This window comes from Takifugu rubripes, chromosome 1 (genome assembly GCF_901000725.2).
Source record: "Takifugu rubripes chromosome 1, fTakRub1.2, whole genome shotgun sequence".
Taxonomy (NCBI): domain Eukaryota; kingdom Metazoa; phylum Chordata; class Actinopteri; order Tetraodontiformes; family Tetraodontidae; genus Takifugu; species Takifugu rubripes.
This window is the reverse complement of record NC_042285.1, coordinates 11,355,983-11,370,991: the sequence shown is the minus strand read 5'-3', so window position 1 is coordinate 11,370,991 and position 15,009 is coordinate 11,355,983. Positions and strand designations below refer to the sequence as shown.

The following is a 15,009-nucleotide window of genomic DNA, read 5'->3' as shown; positions in this document are numbered from 1 at the left end:
GGAAGTCGCTCCCTGTGTGGGAATAAAGGGATTCTACATGGAGGAGTTCATACCTGAAGCTGAATAACCATGTGGGATTTACGTTGCGCATCGCAACATAGGGCAGAAGACTTTGTTTAACCCGGTGTTGCGGGGGTAATGACAGTGTAACAGCATGGTTATCCACGTTGACGCCAGTCTTTTTTACGTGAATGTGGAGAAATTCTTCCATTCATTGTCGGCATTTGAGCGCCGCCGCGCATCGCTTTCGCTTTTCCTGCCACACATGTCGGACCCGATCCATGCGGCGCGTCCCCTGACAGAATTCCTGATGTTCCCCACCTTCACAATCAAACCAGCCCCCGCCAGTCTGAAGTTCAAACGCCAATTAATGATTCACGAAAGCAGAATACTTCCGCGTGAAGCGCACAGCGGTATATCCCACAGCTGCGCGCCAAAGATCGTCTATGGGCAGCAGAACGCCGGAACGTGCCTCTGGCGCCCTCATCACTCCGGAGCGATCGCTCTGCGCTCTTGTGCCAAACAGAAAGTTGAAAGCACATGTGTGATATCTCAATGTGACCTGCCGCCGCCATACCGGTCGGATCGAACTGCACGGCTGCGTGCACGGACGTATCCGGGGCGACGCGCGCGCGCAGCGTAGAGGCGCACGGCGTTTATCAGTGGAAGGAGACACTTCCACCGTCCGGTATAAAAGTCACTTAGAGGCCGAGGCAGCAGCTAACACACAAGGTAACGGTAACGGCATGTGTTTGATTATTCCATTAATCCACATTTGAGTTAAAAGTGTGCATGAGGATGTTTTTTAGGCCCTGTGGCGTCTTCTAAAAACGAAAATATTTGAGGGCGATATAGATCTTTTGTCGGTATAGTGTGCAGTAATGTTATGTTAATTTAAAAACGGTTTTTAAAATATTATTTATGTATTTATATTGCGTTATTTTATCAGGAAATGCTTGTTCAGGCCTGGTGAACGTTGCGATGATAAGACGGTCGTCAATAACACGTCGAGGTTGATCTTCCGCATTTTAGTCACTGCTCTTCATTAACATTCTTCCGTATAAAAACACGCGTTTGACAGTAAAATACGGTGTAAAAGGGGAATGTGTGATATGTTCCTAGAAATCCCCCCGTCAGGTGACGCATGAAGCTCCCGCACAGTCTTGCGCGTCCGTGCGCTTTTTTTAGCTCAGTAAAATAAACCAATTGTTTTTCCATCTTTTTTTAATCGTTTCATACTGCTGTTACTGCAGAGCTGGAAACATGGCTGAAGACATTAAAGACAAACTTGAGAATTATCGCACTGCCCCCTTTGACGCCAGATTCCCCAACCAGAACCAGACCAGGAACTGCTGGTCCAATTATCTGGGTAAGACTGCTGGTCAAGGTCAAAGAACTTTCCACACATTTCTCAGCTTCAGAAATGAAACCAAAGCATTACTTCTCCACTAAACAAGCCAGAATGTTTGTTCTACAAAATATTGAAAGACTGTTGCACTGCCCTCTCCAAACCCTGTGGAGGTCTGTCGACCCTTGAACCCTGGGCTGGACCTGAATTCTTGACACTTTCAATTGCTTTTGTCGTTCCTCACACAGACTATCATCGCTGCCAGAAGGCTCTGGATGCCAAAGGAGTAGACACAGCCCCGTGTGACTGGTACAAACGGGTCTACAAATCGCTCTGCCCCATGTCCTGGGTAAGTGTTTTTTACTTTTTAAATGTATCTGAGACGAGACACAGCTCTGAGTTTGTTCAGCTGGGGTCAAACAAGCGCTAATGTTCCATCCTCAAAGTCAACATGAATGTTAGACACGAACATATTGGTCCTTTTAAAAGATTCCACCCCAGGAAAACAACCCTGTTGTGTGAATTCACCATTTTTGTTGTTTTGCTCGTTTCTTTAGATTCAGAAATGGGATGAGCAGAGAGAAGAGGGGACCTTTCCAGGCAAAATCTAACCTCCTGCAAGGCTGTTCATCTGCAAATATATAATCAGTAATGTCAGCGTGGCGGGTCACCTCCCACTGCTGATGGTTTGTCCTCCGTGGACTCTAACTGAATGCTCATTCCTTACAAATGTTCTGAAATGTACAGCTAGTTCTGCAGTAAAGTGTCTCAGGATGTATTTAAGTTATCCCTGCTGTCGTCTCTTCTGTCTACAAGTAATAGTCAACTTAGAATTTGTTTAAAACTTTATTCCTTCAAATACAGCTACATCAAATTTACATGTATACTTGAGAGTAAAAAAATAAATATTTGAATCCACCAAATGTCACACATACAATAGCCACCCTACACCAGTTGCACACACTGACATTAAATACAAAAATGCATTTCATATATATTTACTCCCATTTGGTACAGAGTGTATTATGATTATATTCAGGCTCAATGATGCAGTGATTAGTCCAACATTTAAAGATAACAGCAGCCATGATAACAGCAGCCAATGATGAAGCAACAAGTTCGTAAATACTGACTGAAGAGAACCACACCAGCAACTACACACTGCAGTGAAACTATAGTTTGAATAAAATCCCTTAATTTTGAGGTTTAGGGTTACAGTTCTTGCATATTAGAGGTTGCTCATTATATAAATCTGCAAATCTGTTAATACTTCCAACAAAAAAGCTAAATCTACTTTGAAAAAAACCAAAAAAACCTGCTTTCGAAAGAATCTTCCTCGGACTGCAGCTTCGATAGAAGGTCACTTGGATTGTAGTGATGTTCAAACAGAAGAAAAAAAGCTTCTCACATACTGCCCGAACTTTACAAAGCCAAATATACATTAAAAGAAAAGGTGCTGAAGCTTCAGTTTTCAGGCTGAAATTCACAAAAATCAGACCACCAAACTATTTTCACGCTGAAAACCACCAAAAGTGACACCATGGGCTGTAATATGCATCAGCTCAAAGAGACGCCGTTGCTAGAATTGCCTGCATAGCTTTACAAAGGTGGCTTCACCGGTGGGAAGGCTGGAACGCTCAGGTTACTCATGTTTCCCCACATCCTCTGAACGGTCTCGTGTGGCCTTGGGAGCTTTTATGAAATAGTGAAAAACCACAAGCAGCGTTTAAATGTGCAGCACATAGGTGGCGATTAGCAGCCGCAGGGGAAGAGTTCATATCAGGCACGGTGACAAGGCTGGAAAAGAAGCAGCCTCATGGGTTCATCCTGCCATTTTGAGCAGACACAACAGGATGAGGAGGCTGTTGTGGGGGCAAGTCCTCAGGGCAGGGGAAAAGGGGCAGATGGAACAATGTGGACTGGTTGGACATATGTGTGTGGGGGGGGGAGAGAGAGAGAGAGAGAGAGAGAGAGAGAGAGAGAGAGAGACTAGGGCTGCGACAACAATCAATACAATCAATAATAATCATTAATCAAAGTGCTGGCTGTGGTCCTTTCATTATTGTATTGATATTATTTAGTTTTTACTTTCTCGTGGAATATTTAGGCAACAGTAATATCGTTTGAATGAAGTGATAAATATAATACAGGGGTTATTGGGAAAAAATGTGCAACCAATCAATTGATTATATAATTAGTTGCCACCCTGTGTTGGTAGGTACACGCGTCTGAGTGTGTGTGCGTGTATTCATGTGTTTGTGTGTGTGTGTGAGCCCTGACCCCTTCGGTCAGGACCATGGCTGGTTGAATTCTTTGGGTTTTATTTAAAGGTGTCGCAGGCAAAAAAAGGGCCAAAGCTTAGGTTTCAGTCCTCCTCTTCCTCGCCCCTTCATCAGTACCTCTGTTTTCGGTGTTTCCCTCCATCTGTCATGCACGTTTTCGGTCGGAGAGCTACAGTGAGGCAGAGTAAACAAGCTTTTAGTTCACGAGCACTGCAAATTCCGATGACTATGACATTTGTGGAAGTTGCCCGGACTCGCCTGGGTCAGCCGTCTGCTGCTTCTTCTTGTTGTGATGGACTATTTGATTCTCATCAGTCATCTTTACATCTTGATCCTCGTCAATGTAGTTACTGAAACACAAGAGCACAAAAACGGCCTGTGACAAACCATAAACCATAAACCATAACCTTCGTGCCTGCTGAACTCAGGGCAGAAAGGGGAGACATAAATCTGGGGCTGACTAACAAAACAAACCGAACAGGTCCTGGAACAAAGAAGTAATGAGGGAGGGATCAAAGTAAAGAGGAAGGACAGAAGGATCACAAGTCAAGCGTGTGGTAAGAAGGGTGTGGCAACGACAGGGGAGGAATCCGAAGGCACGACAGCAGCCGTCCATACAGGGATTGACCACAGGGAGGTGCTATTGGGGCGTTGTTACTCACTGGCGGTGTCTTCTGCCACGGGGGCTGAAGCAAAGAAGAGTACACGTCTGCTTAAAACTACTCACCATTTTCTTTTGTGGAGATCTTCATTCTGACCTTCTTGGTTCAATCATTCGCGATTTCAATCATTGCAAACAAGCCGACACCTATGTAAAACTGCAGGTACCTGATAACCGTGTTCCTCTCTCTGTGGGCGATGTAGGCATCGTCTGTGAACAGGATAGTGTGGTAGGGCACCACCGGCTCGCACGTGGGAAGAATGCCACGTGGAACGTAGCTCACACAGTCCAAAATGCCGTTATACACCAGGAGGTCATCTACCAGCAGCTAATGAGACAGAGAATGTCAGCGGAGGGGAACAAATTGGAAAGCTGTTGTGTTTCCCACAGCCAACAGACATGCTTACGCCAAATTCCTTTACTCCTCGCTGTGGAGTCTTTGAATAGTTCCACAGCTTGATCATGGACACGGTCATCGGCTGATCGAAAATGACATAGACGTGGTTGACCTAGACACAATTGTTTACAGATCAGCACCGTACACGAAAGCTCTTTGGAGCGTTCAAATGGACCGTTGAAGCGTTTACCAGTCCAGGCAGAACCGGGGCCAGCCACATATGCCTCCCATCATGAGTGCTGTTGACTCCATCTATTAATTTATCTGGAGTTCTCACGTCGCCGCTCACGTTGTCCAGCACGTTCACGCTGTCTGGAAACGCCGCTATGTCTGGAGGTCACCGTGCTGAGGACGTTCATGCCCTTTAATATCCAACAGTGAAAATAACTCACAACTTATTCCGCCGTGAACTTCTGTTAGCATGACATAGCATCTCTATTTGGCCTGACCGAACCCAAAAAGGAGCGATCTTTTCTAATAAAGGATACTGTTTTCACTCAGACTGATCTTCTCGTGCTTCTGGTCGTAAAATTCAAGGCCGTTGAGACCGATGTAGTATGGATCTCCCCAGGTTGTTAACAGCTGCAGCTGAAATATGACTGGTGGGTGAAGGTCAAGGTGGATCACGACTGTAGTCAATAACTGTTAGACACCGTCTCCATTCACACATTTATCAGAGGATACACCCACAAGGCATGATGGGAGCTTCGTAGTCCATGCTCGGCTGCTCGTGTCTCACGGAGCTTCCTCTGAAATCGAAACCACAACATTAGAAACAAATCCCCATTTCAGGAGAGCGGGCTGAATCCTTCCTGGTCCCCTACTTGTGATAATCCTCTGTGCTCCTGTTGACAGGAGGTGTCAGCAGAAAGTCTATGAAGAGGATCTCCTGGGCAAAGTCAAAGTGACAGTTACCCGGTCCTTTCCTGATCAGGAACCCCTCTGGTGGGGAGATGGCGGCATCATCGATGAAAACATGAATACTCTTCACCTGGAACAAAGATGAAGGAACTTGTGCTTCATGGGGAAATATTAAATATCAGCACCACCACACCGATGCGCTGCTGGCTAAGTGACAGCCTCACCCCTCTATAAGAGTCCTCAGGACTCTTGTTGTAGTTCCATATCCGGAGTCCAGCGATAACTTGGGTCCTGCTGAAGATTACGTTCAATGTGTGGGGCTCTCCAAAGGAGAAGGGGATAAGCCACATGTGATGGTCTTCAGTGGTGATGTTGTAGCCATCTATGAGCCTGAGTAAAGGACACAAAATGCTAATTAAAAACAGAAAAATCCAACTCCAGTCATCCAAGTTGGTGATTTTTGAAGGTCACCAATGAACTAAGAAAAGTGTACTTCGCCGGTCATACTTATCAAGCGTGCGCAGATCGTCCCCATACTCAGGGAGGTCATTCAGGTCTCTGGGGGAGGCGGCCATCATACTGATGTCTAAAGGTAAACCTTCTCCATCCTTCCCTACCACCTCCAATCCTGTGAGGCCCATGTAATGAAAGTCCCCCCACGTTGACATCAGCTCTATTCTGAGGCCTGGAGACAGGGCGACAGTGTGAGAGCCAGACAGGCGGAAGAAAGACTGAACCTGTGAGTGTAATCGTCCACTCACTCTTTCCAGCGTACATTCCTGGAACTAGCTCGATGTGGTCCTCAGACCTGCTCACAGTAGGGTTGAGATGGAGTTTCAGCTGAGAGAGGACATAAACACATGCAGCGTTAAGTGTGCCGACACAGCAAATTTGGGGGAAATGTAGAATTTTGGCATCTTTCTGTGCTTACTGCGAGGTCTTCCTCTCTAAAACCAGCTTGTGTGAAAGGTCTCTCCTCTCCTTCTCCATCAGCCGTCCGTGGTCTCTGAAACTCCTCCTCGTGAACCAGGCCCTCTGGACCTTCACCTTCACTGAGGAAGGTTTCATCATAACCAGACATGGCCTCCAGTATATCGTCGTCGGTCGTAAATAAGATAGTGTCACCAAACTGGTCCATCCCTGAGTGGCAGCAGAGCAAAAGCGGGGGAGGGGGGCAAATGTAAAAAGGACACACAAACAGAGAGTAGTGAGTTGTTGTGAGTGATTTATTCACCTACCTCCTGACAGGGTCCCAGCAGCCTTGGCGATCTCCCCCCTGAAGATGCATCTTCCGTCCAGCACCATCTCCACCTCCTTCACCCCTCGGAAAGAATGAATGCGTGACTTGTTGTAGTTCCAAACGCGGATCATTGCCACTTGGTAGGGGGCCCCAAAATCCACAAAGATAGTGTGGTTGCAGCCCGGGGTGAAAGGCGCTAACCACAGATGCATGTCGTCCTGGGTGCAGTTGACCCCGTCGATCAAATTTGTGACCACGCGTGGATCCTTGCCGTACGCGGGGAGGATGTTGATATCTGGTGGGTCGGCGTGGATGTGGGTGGGCAGTATGGGCTCCCCGCTGGAGCTGAACACCTCCAGACCGTTGAGGCCGACATAGTGGCGGTCCCCCCAGGTGGACAGGATGTTGATAATCAGTCTCTGTCCCTGAGGAAGCACTGGGATCTCAAAATCATCATCCCGCTCCATGGATGAATCATCCTCAGGACCTTCACACTGCGCCCCCTGAGCAGTTAAAGCGGAATGGGGGCTCCTGGGTGCGGTTAATGAGTTTGCCGGGAGCGTGGGCGGACCCCTACCATGGCGCTGGAGGAACTCATCAAAGATGTCCCCATCGAGAGACATGTTGGAAATGCGCCCGCGTTGGCACTGGTTGAACTTGCTGAGCGAGTCCCAGGACTCCCTGAGGGTCTCGTCCTGTTGGCTGTGCAGCTTGGCCATGGACGAGCACTGTCTGCTGTTGAGGACCAAGGACAGCGGCTCCTCTGGAGGAAACACAGAGACAAAACAATCAATGACACAGCCAATTACGCCATGTTCATGTCAAGAGGAATGGAGGCAGTGAAGGCTGCCATCAGGGCCTCAACTCTGTACTGAGGAAAGAGGTGGAATAGTTCTGGAAGTGCTTCTTTAAAATAAGACCACAACATAACAAAATGTGAAAACTAACTAACTGCACTGTATAGCTGACGTCTCAGCTCAGGTTTATTCCTCCAGTTATAAAGCAATAACATGTAAATGCGTCATAAGTTGACAGTTTATCCTACCTGCATTAGACAGCGCAGCAGTTCTGAGGTGTTGCTCCTCTGACGGCCTGCTTGGTACCGCGGCGTTACGGAATGAGCTTCTGCGACCGCTGATGGGCCTGTCTGGTTTCGGTTCTCCTTTGAGGTCCTCCAGCAGGTCACAGCCAAGATCCAAAGAGTTAGCCTTCCACGGGCCCCCATTCACGCTCTTCTCCACACCCCTGCATACTCTGCCTGGGTTACAAGGCAGGTCTGGGAGCATCGAAGCGGACGAGGAAGAAGACTTGGGCTCAGCAGAATTCTGGGGCACCAGCCATCGGGGCTTTTCCCTGCTGGCCTCGCAGCCCTCCGGTACTCCCCTGTTTAAGGGCTGAAGCCACTGGGGGGCCACACGTGAGGATGGCTGGGTAGTGACTGTCTGCTCTAATGGTGCAAACGGCTCCACCTGCTGCCTGAGAGAGAGCGGCTCCTCTGAAGCAATGAGGTCAAAAGAGCTTCTTTGCATTGAGGAGCGACGAGTGGAGGATGAAACTGCTCCTGGTGAAGAAATAATGGGAGGCAGCAAAGTGCGCGATCTCTCTTCCATGTCCATCATTGTCTGGCCTGTGGACTCTAATGACTGTAGGTTTGAGAGGTGGGGGCTGCCCACATCTACACCATTCTTAGTCTCGATGCACTGAGAGCTAGCACTTCCTAGGTTGTGTCTGGAAGACACAGGGCTGGAAAACAGAGAGTCCAACAGCTGGAAGTCCTTCAGGTCAATTGTGGTGCTGTAGTCAAAAACCTGGTTGCCACAACCTTTTCCCAGCTCGCCTTCGAACACCAGTGTGCTGTTAAGATACAGTTTTATATGACGAGCACCAACGTCAAGATCCTGAAAAAGAAATAGAGCTTCATTTTTATAGGAGCATACAAATCTGTTCCACAGTAAGAGCTCATTTAAAATGATGTCATCTTCAACAGAACACCTTGTGCACCATAACAATATAGTTCAGTTCTTTTTATAGTGATGCAAGGACAGATATCGGATTGAAAGGCAACAATTCCTTCAATTATTGTTTTCTAAATGAAGTTTTACTGTCACTATAATTCGATGCATGCAGTGTATCTTTAAAATTATAATTCCAAAAAGCATAAATTAAATTTCTTGGGAAACACTATAATAAATGTCCTACTGCTTTCTTTGTTATTAACATACAACAGAAGACACAGTAGAAGTGACCCTCCCATAGGCCGGTCATGGCTGCCAGAAGGAAAATGCTAAAGCCAACTCAAATCTGCTCAATCCTACAGACGACAACGTTCTAAAGCCCCGCCTGACAGTCAAGTTTAGACAAGAACGTGTCCCACCCACTGTTATCTTACCTTCCAGGTTTACGAAGTGATTTGAAATAACAGCAACAATAATGGAAGAGGTAAGACTTGGTCTTTGTAGCCTCTGAACAGGAGCGATGCTGAGAAGAAACCCTCACTTCCCCACACACTAATCCTCTGGGGCTAATCTCTTACTGTTCTACATTTGGACTGTCTGATTGGCGGCTAAGGCAACGACTCTTATAAGCTCCACCCTCTGACGTAACCACAACAATCACTTCACATTAAATACATCACACAGTTCTGCTGGATTTATGATCCACCCCCAGAGCGACAAATAGATGAAAACTCAGGAGACTAACCACAGTGTCTAATTATAAACTGCACTGGCACAAAAATAGATTCTTGCTTACATGAATGCTCCTGTTGTAGTTCCAGATTTTGATATGAGATAAACCAAAATCTGGGGAGCGCTCTGTATTCCTGACAATGAAGTAGAGCTGGACAGGAGGGTGGAAAGGACATGTCCACATGTGATGCTCTTTGGTGGTCTGCCAACACAGGACAACAGAAGAAATCAGGAAATATGTATTTGTGTAAATAGCCTAGAAATCAGGCTACAAAACTACTGCTGTAAAGGTGTGAGCGGCCAGAAGGACCTTTTCTATAGTAAATAATAAACACATCAAAGCACATGTTAGATGTTTTGGAGGTTAAAACTGAGATGGTGTGGACATGGGGATGAAAGCTAGGTAGGACACCTAGAGGAAGAGCTGAGACTAGATATGTGGAGGTCGCTGGAGAGGACATGATGTTCGCTGGGGTGAGAAAAGAAGAGATGGAGATTCACTGTGGTGACCCCTGAAGCGAAAAGCTGAAAGAAGAGGACTACGAAATAAAAAGGAAATGAGACGCGTTACAGAGACCATTGGAAACCGGTGGGAGGATGAGCTGGGCAGTGAGTGACTCACTTTCGCCTTTCCATTAACAAGTGCCGCCAGATTCCCGGGATAGTCAGCGTTCCGGATGTCCAGGTCGTGAGGGGACACGTACAGCTTCTTGTTTCGCAGACAGAAAAACTGCAACTCAGTCAGACCGACCTGCAAAGCATTCCCCCAGTTTGACAGGATCTCCATGGTAACATATAAGGCAGTGGTGACCTCCGCTGCAGACTGCTTTCTCTGCAATATGAACACACATCATACGGAGCTCTTTTAGCTATATCACAGCCAGCAGCATTAATGGTCAACTATAACCTCAACTGGGATCACTCACCCACTGCTTGCAATAGTCTGTGGTAACACTTTGGGTAATGTTGTATCTGGGTTCTGCGTCAAGTTTTTCCAAGGCTTTCAGTAGTTTCTGTTGTTCCCTGATGAGACAAAAGACAAGTGGCGTATTTTGATATGGGGGAAAGGCCGCTAACGAATGTTTATTCAGTAAGCGTACCTGGAGCCCATGTATGTGATTCTGTTCATGGCTAACGCAACCCTGTTCTCATCCTTTTCATCACTGTTGTTCAGTGATCCATTTCCTGACTGGTGTCCTCTGTCCTGAATACAAACAAATCAAAACCGTTCCCAAGCCAAAGGGGGAATCAAAAAACCATATTTTCTGAATGAGTAGCAGTCTAAAGTGCGCTGGCGTGCTGGAGATGGAGTCAAACCTTGCTGCGGCCGAAGAGCTCGTGAGTTTTTATGAGGTCATTTTCTCTTTGAATGGCCTCACGCACACTGCAAGCCGTCTCCTCTGGGTCCTGGGTGTCAAAGGTTTCTCTCCTTCTTGCAGACAAAATGCGTCCAGGCATGCGTTCTAAAACGATCCATGGAAAGAGCGAAAAATGTAAATAATGAATGCAGCCATGAGATTATGCATTCTCATAAATCCTACACCCCAGATGCTGACCATTAGAGCAAGTGCACAAGACAGACTGTCCTGAAGACCACATGACACAACTACAGTGAATGATGGCAGAACAGTTTCCATAGCAACGGTAAAAAAATGACTGACAAAAACAACTTTGATGAGGTAGCGAATTCAAAGTCTACAACTCATGAATGTAAATGTGGTCATGTACAATAAGCCCCATAGTCGAGGTACAAAGGCCAGCCCACGTGTTACAAACAGAGATAAATTGGAAAGAAAGTTAAAAGAATTGATAAAGAATCAGAATGATGGGGAAATGTGGAGACAGAAAGGAGCAGCCCAGAACTTCACCTGTCAAATACAGTGGATGCGAAAATAAACGCAGAAGCAGACCTTTCCTCGAGGGCCCAAAATCCAGGACGATGAGTTCTGCCGAGTCGAGATGGCTTTGTGAGGAGCAGGGCCGAGAACTGGAGGAGGACTTGGAGGAGGAGAGAGGCAGCCCGAGCTCATCCAGACTCTCTGTGCTCTCATCCCTCTCAATCTGCTCCTCTATCGACTCCTCGTCTGACTCCTCCCCCGCAGAGTCACGGCTACCTCGCTGCATGCTAACCTCCAGGCTCCGACGCAGAACCTTGTTAATAAAAGTCAGCGTTAGATGCGCATCCATGCACAGCTGTGTGTGTGACGACTGTTAAAGCTCTCCAGCAGCATCCATGAAACACTGACTCATAAATCCACAGCATATGGAACTCTTCTTCTATTCACCTTTACTTCCTCGAGGTTAAGAAGCACCTTCTCACTGTGGTCTTGGTTTGTTTGACCTGCTTGGCTTTCAGAGCTGAATGAGTGCAACACGCTCGTCGTGTCTCCAGGGGAACAGGGACTACAAGGACTACTCTGTATGGAACAAAGAGATGGAGAGATGCTAAATAGTTCAGACAGCTGCATCTGACACAACCCAGAAAAAGACCCACCCACACACACACAGGCGCGCACACACACACTCATACACAAACACAGATGTTAGTAACCATCATGCATTACCTCCATGTCTTTACTTTCCGAACGGGGCTTTTGTGGGAAGATCAGTAAACTCGGTCCTTCCTCTGTCCGAATCCTGATAGGTTTCTGAAAACATAAAAAAAATACATACTATATTTCCTGATTCCTAACATTCACCAAAAATACTGATTTGCAAGCACTATTATCCCATAAAAATACCTCTACCTGCACCCATTCTTTCCTGTGAACATTTCCTGGGGCAGTTTGGCTCCTCTTGGTGTTGTCCTGCTCTGGATTACATCTATCTTCAGTTAGCTGGTGCGCACTTCTAGAGGCATCTGTGGATGAGTAACAGCACAGACGTAAACATGAGCAGCTTGCAGCCGACTGTTTCCTCAGTGGAAGTGATATGCACATATGCAGATGGCACACTGCACATGAAAGAAGGCAAAATCCTGGCCGCCAGCTACAACTGTCACTGTCATTGCATCAACAAGACTGGATGTGGAACCACGTTATGCAAACTACAAGCTGGGCAGTGGTGGCCATCACATGGTGCTCCATGCACTCGGACAGACACGTCCATACAGCGAGAGGAGGAGCCTTTAATTGAAGAACAGAACTGGAAACAAATTCTTCTTTTCACATCACAGAAGTAAATAACTTATGAGGTGTTATGTAAGAGTTTATTTTTTCATATGGAGTGTCTGTGACTTATTAATGCAGCACCGGGAGCAGCAACATACCGGCTGGCCATATGGGTTTCCACACAGGTTTGGAAGAGACGACCTTGTGTTTGGAGATCTTGTGCTGCTTCCTACTGGTTTCAGCATTGGCCCCATTGAGATAAATAGAAAAACCTTTCTCCAGCTTCTCCAACTCTATCTCCTTGGTGGTTTTGTTTTTAAGCCGCTTCAAGATCCTGAAAGTGAAGACAGTTATTGAATGCCTGCTACAACTATTAGCTTTGAAAACATCATTTACCAAGTGTCTACAACAGAATTGTTTTTAAAGATTCAAGACATGCATAAATGCTGTACTTCCATCTGCATATTCTACACAAATCTTCTTCAATTCAGACATTGAGCACTGAAAAGTACAGTATTTCACAATATATGTATATAATAGTAGAATCCTATCAGCAATCTGTGTTTGAGTATCACCTGTTTTTGATTTGAAGTTCAATTAAATGGTCATCTACAGAAGAGGCATTCTTCTCTCCTCGGTACGGTTTGCTCCACTTGAGGAACACACACACAGAGTCAGTGAGGCAGAAATGAAAACACACACCAATAGTTGCAGGTCTGTTCAGGTCAAACACAATTAGATCTTCCAGTGTTGAATTTAGAATGCATCAATACTATGCATGCAGTGGGTGGGTGGACGGCACGATGGCGACAAACATTACAAATATGATGCACATTTTTGAATCCAGATGGAATATTATTATAGAAATCCTTCATAGAACTTTTGTTTTGTAAGATTTTCAACATTAATTTGGCTATAAAGCGTGGAGGATTAATAATCATTAAATATTCACTTACGTAATACTTGTTAAGAATATTTTCTGCATTCATTAGCAAAAGGTTACAGCTTCTTTTAATTAATGATCCCTGAATCATTCATCAAAGTATCTTGCCCAGCATTACTACAGGGATAAGAGGAAGCAGAAAACACATCCACACACTACAATAACACAATATTACCAGGATTTCACGGTGATGCACAGGACAGATGAGAATGAAATGTGTCTTGTGAACATGACAATTTACTACTCATGCCGTTGTCTTTAACAAATCTAATCATGCAAAACGAACAAAGGCATCACAAATCCCTTACTTAGGGTCTACAAATCAGTATGGCTACAGCATCTGTCACTGTCAGAGGAGGAGCAAAGAAATTGAAATGAAGAACAGAAGGAAGAGCAGTTGTTAGTGTCAAAGAACACAGCTTATGCTGAATGAAAAATACCACATGCAATGTTTTGTTTAATGCCGTGAAAATTCATGTAAGAAGTAGGGAAAAAAATCAAGAAGAGATACGGTCTGCCCGACAATGTTAAAAGAAATCTGTCCTAACCTCGTCATCCATCGTGTGGCTGCAGATGTTATTCACATGCTGCTAGATTTGGGGCAGAATCGGCCGAAATCCCCATCAAGAGACCCCCACTGTTGCATAAAAGCGGAATGATATGCATTTTAAGATGTCGCATCAGTCGCTTGACGAGTCAGCAGGAAAAAATGCAGCACATCAGCTCCCATTTCTGAGGCACAAACTACATGACAGCATGTTATCCGAACGAAGCTTTGCTCATAATGAAACATGCATTCCGTTAACCTGCCGATTTAAGGTCACTGGGATTAACAAATGTGATCATTTAATATTTACTATATTAAAGCAAACGCATTAAAAATTAGGACACATGCACTTTAGTGGCGTTTTAATCTTACTCGGAGAAGAAACGGTTTGTGCTATTCTTTACTATCATTGCAGTTGATAAATCCTTGGTTGATAAAACTGATGTCTTGCAAAGACATCATTAGCAACCTAGCATGGATGCTAACAACAAACAGAAGGCTGGCTAGCATTAGCAACTGCAATAAAAAGCCATCGACTTCCTTTTCTTTTCATATTTTTGTACACCGTTTCCTGTTATACCAGGGAACACCGGGGCAAGTCTTACCGTTCCAGTAAAATTATTGGTTTTATTCCCTGTTACATTACGGATTTCCACCTATTTTTCATGTGACCACTGTTGGTTGTTAACGGTGACGGTCTACCTTAGTGATGAGACGACGTTGTCCGAGCAGTCTTTTTGACGCGAGTGTCGCTGGCTCCCGACGTTGAATTAAGCGATCCACATGCGCTTAAGATAACATTTCCACGGAAACCATCTAGAAAAGAGACAATAAACCACATAACCAACCCAGAGCCTTAATTCTTTTCAGTTTTCACTGTAAGGATAAAGCCGAAGGCTCTTTATGTTTAAAATAAAGTCAACAATTCTTCAG

At 45.6% G+C, this 15,009-nt stretch overlaps 2 protein-coding genes across 7 annotated transcripts; one reads left to right on the top strand and one right to left on the bottom strand.

Annotated features, from left to right (window-relative positions):
• The first annotated feature begins 479 nt into the window (after positions 1-479).
• Positions 480-2,135, top strand: cox6b1 (cytochrome c oxidase subunit 6B1). The gene is made up of 4 exons (XM_003961314.3): positions 480-732; positions 1,254-1,369; positions 1,597-1,697; positions 1,906-2,135. Exons 2-4 carry the CDS (start codon positions 1,264-1,266, stop codon positions 1,957-1,959), a joined length of 261 nt encoding a protein of 86 aa, XP_003961363.1. The 5' UTR covers positions 480-732; positions 1,254-1,263; the 3' UTR covers positions 1,960-2,135.
• Positions 2,136-2,175: 40 nt separating this feature from the next.
• katnip (katanin interacting protein) lies at positions 2,176-14,890 on the bottom strand. Of its 6 annotated transcripts, none has more exons than XM_029844445.1 (28): positions 14,779-14,890; positions 14,078-14,166; positions 13,162-13,238; positions 12,745-12,920; positions 12,218-12,336; positions 12,041-12,124; positions 11,762-11,893; positions 11,345-11,627; positions 10,794-10,939; positions 10,577-10,680; positions 10,403-10,499; positions 10,099-10,308; positions 9,541-9,678; positions 7,835-8,687; positions 6,788-7,552; positions 6,481-6,689; positions 6,311-6,389; positions 6,057-6,234; positions 5,774-5,939; positions 5,513-5,679; positions 5,373-5,437; positions 5,177-5,287; positions 4,879-5,018; positions 4,699-4,800; positions 4,459-4,619; positions 4,293-4,316; positions 3,889-3,980; positions 2,176-3,799 (listed from the first exon to the last, which is right to left on the bottom strand). In XM_029844445.1, the coding sequence occupies exons 2-28, from the start codon at positions 14,087-14,089 to the stop codon at positions 3,741-3,743; spliced, it is 4,749 nt and encodes a 1,582-aa protein (XP_029700305.1). In that variant the 5' UTR covers positions 14,090-14,166; positions 14,779-14,890; the 3' UTR covers positions 2,176-3,740. The 6 variants fall into 6 exon arrangements, with proteins under 6 accessions (XP_029700305.1, XP_029700300.1, XP_029700286.1 ...); XM_029844440.1 differs by having other exon boundaries at positions 14,682-14,802; XM_029844426.1 differs by lacking the exon at positions 14,779-14,890 and adding an exon at positions 13,543-13,646 and having other exon boundaries at positions 14,078-14,150.
• Between the last annotated feature and the right edge of the window lie 119 nt (positions 14,891-15,009).

What these genes read in the sequence shown, in the direction of transcription:
- katnip (XM_029844426.1), bottom strand. Translation starts at nt 13,620, where the DNA reads ATGATTCAGGGATCATTAATTAAAAGAAGCTGTAACCTTTTGCTAATG. An exon ending in CCCCGGTTCTGCCTGGACTG is followed by an intron (nt 4,801 to 4,878) that starts GTAAACGCTTCA and finishes AATTGTGTCTAG; the next exon opens with GTCAACCACGTCTATGTCAT. An exon ending in GAGAGGAACACGGTTATCAG is followed by an intron (nt 4,317 to 4,458) that starts GTACCTGCAGTT and finishes TCTTTGCTTCAG; the next exon opens with CCCCCGTGGCAGAAGACACC.
- cox6b1 (XM_003961314.3), top strand. Translation starts at nt 1,264, where the DNA reads ATGGCTGAAGACATTAAAGACAAACTTGAGAATTATCGCACTGCCCCC. An exon ending in CTGCTGGTCCAATTATCTGG is followed by an intron (nt 1,370 to 1,596) that starts GTAAGACTGCTG and finishes TTCCTCACACAG; the next exon opens with ACTATCATCGCTGCCAGAAG. An exon ending in CGCTCTGCCCCATGTCCTGG is followed by an intron (nt 1,698 to 1,905) that starts GTAAGTGTTTTT and finishes TCGTTTCTTTAG; the next exon opens with ATTCAGAAATGGGATGAGCA.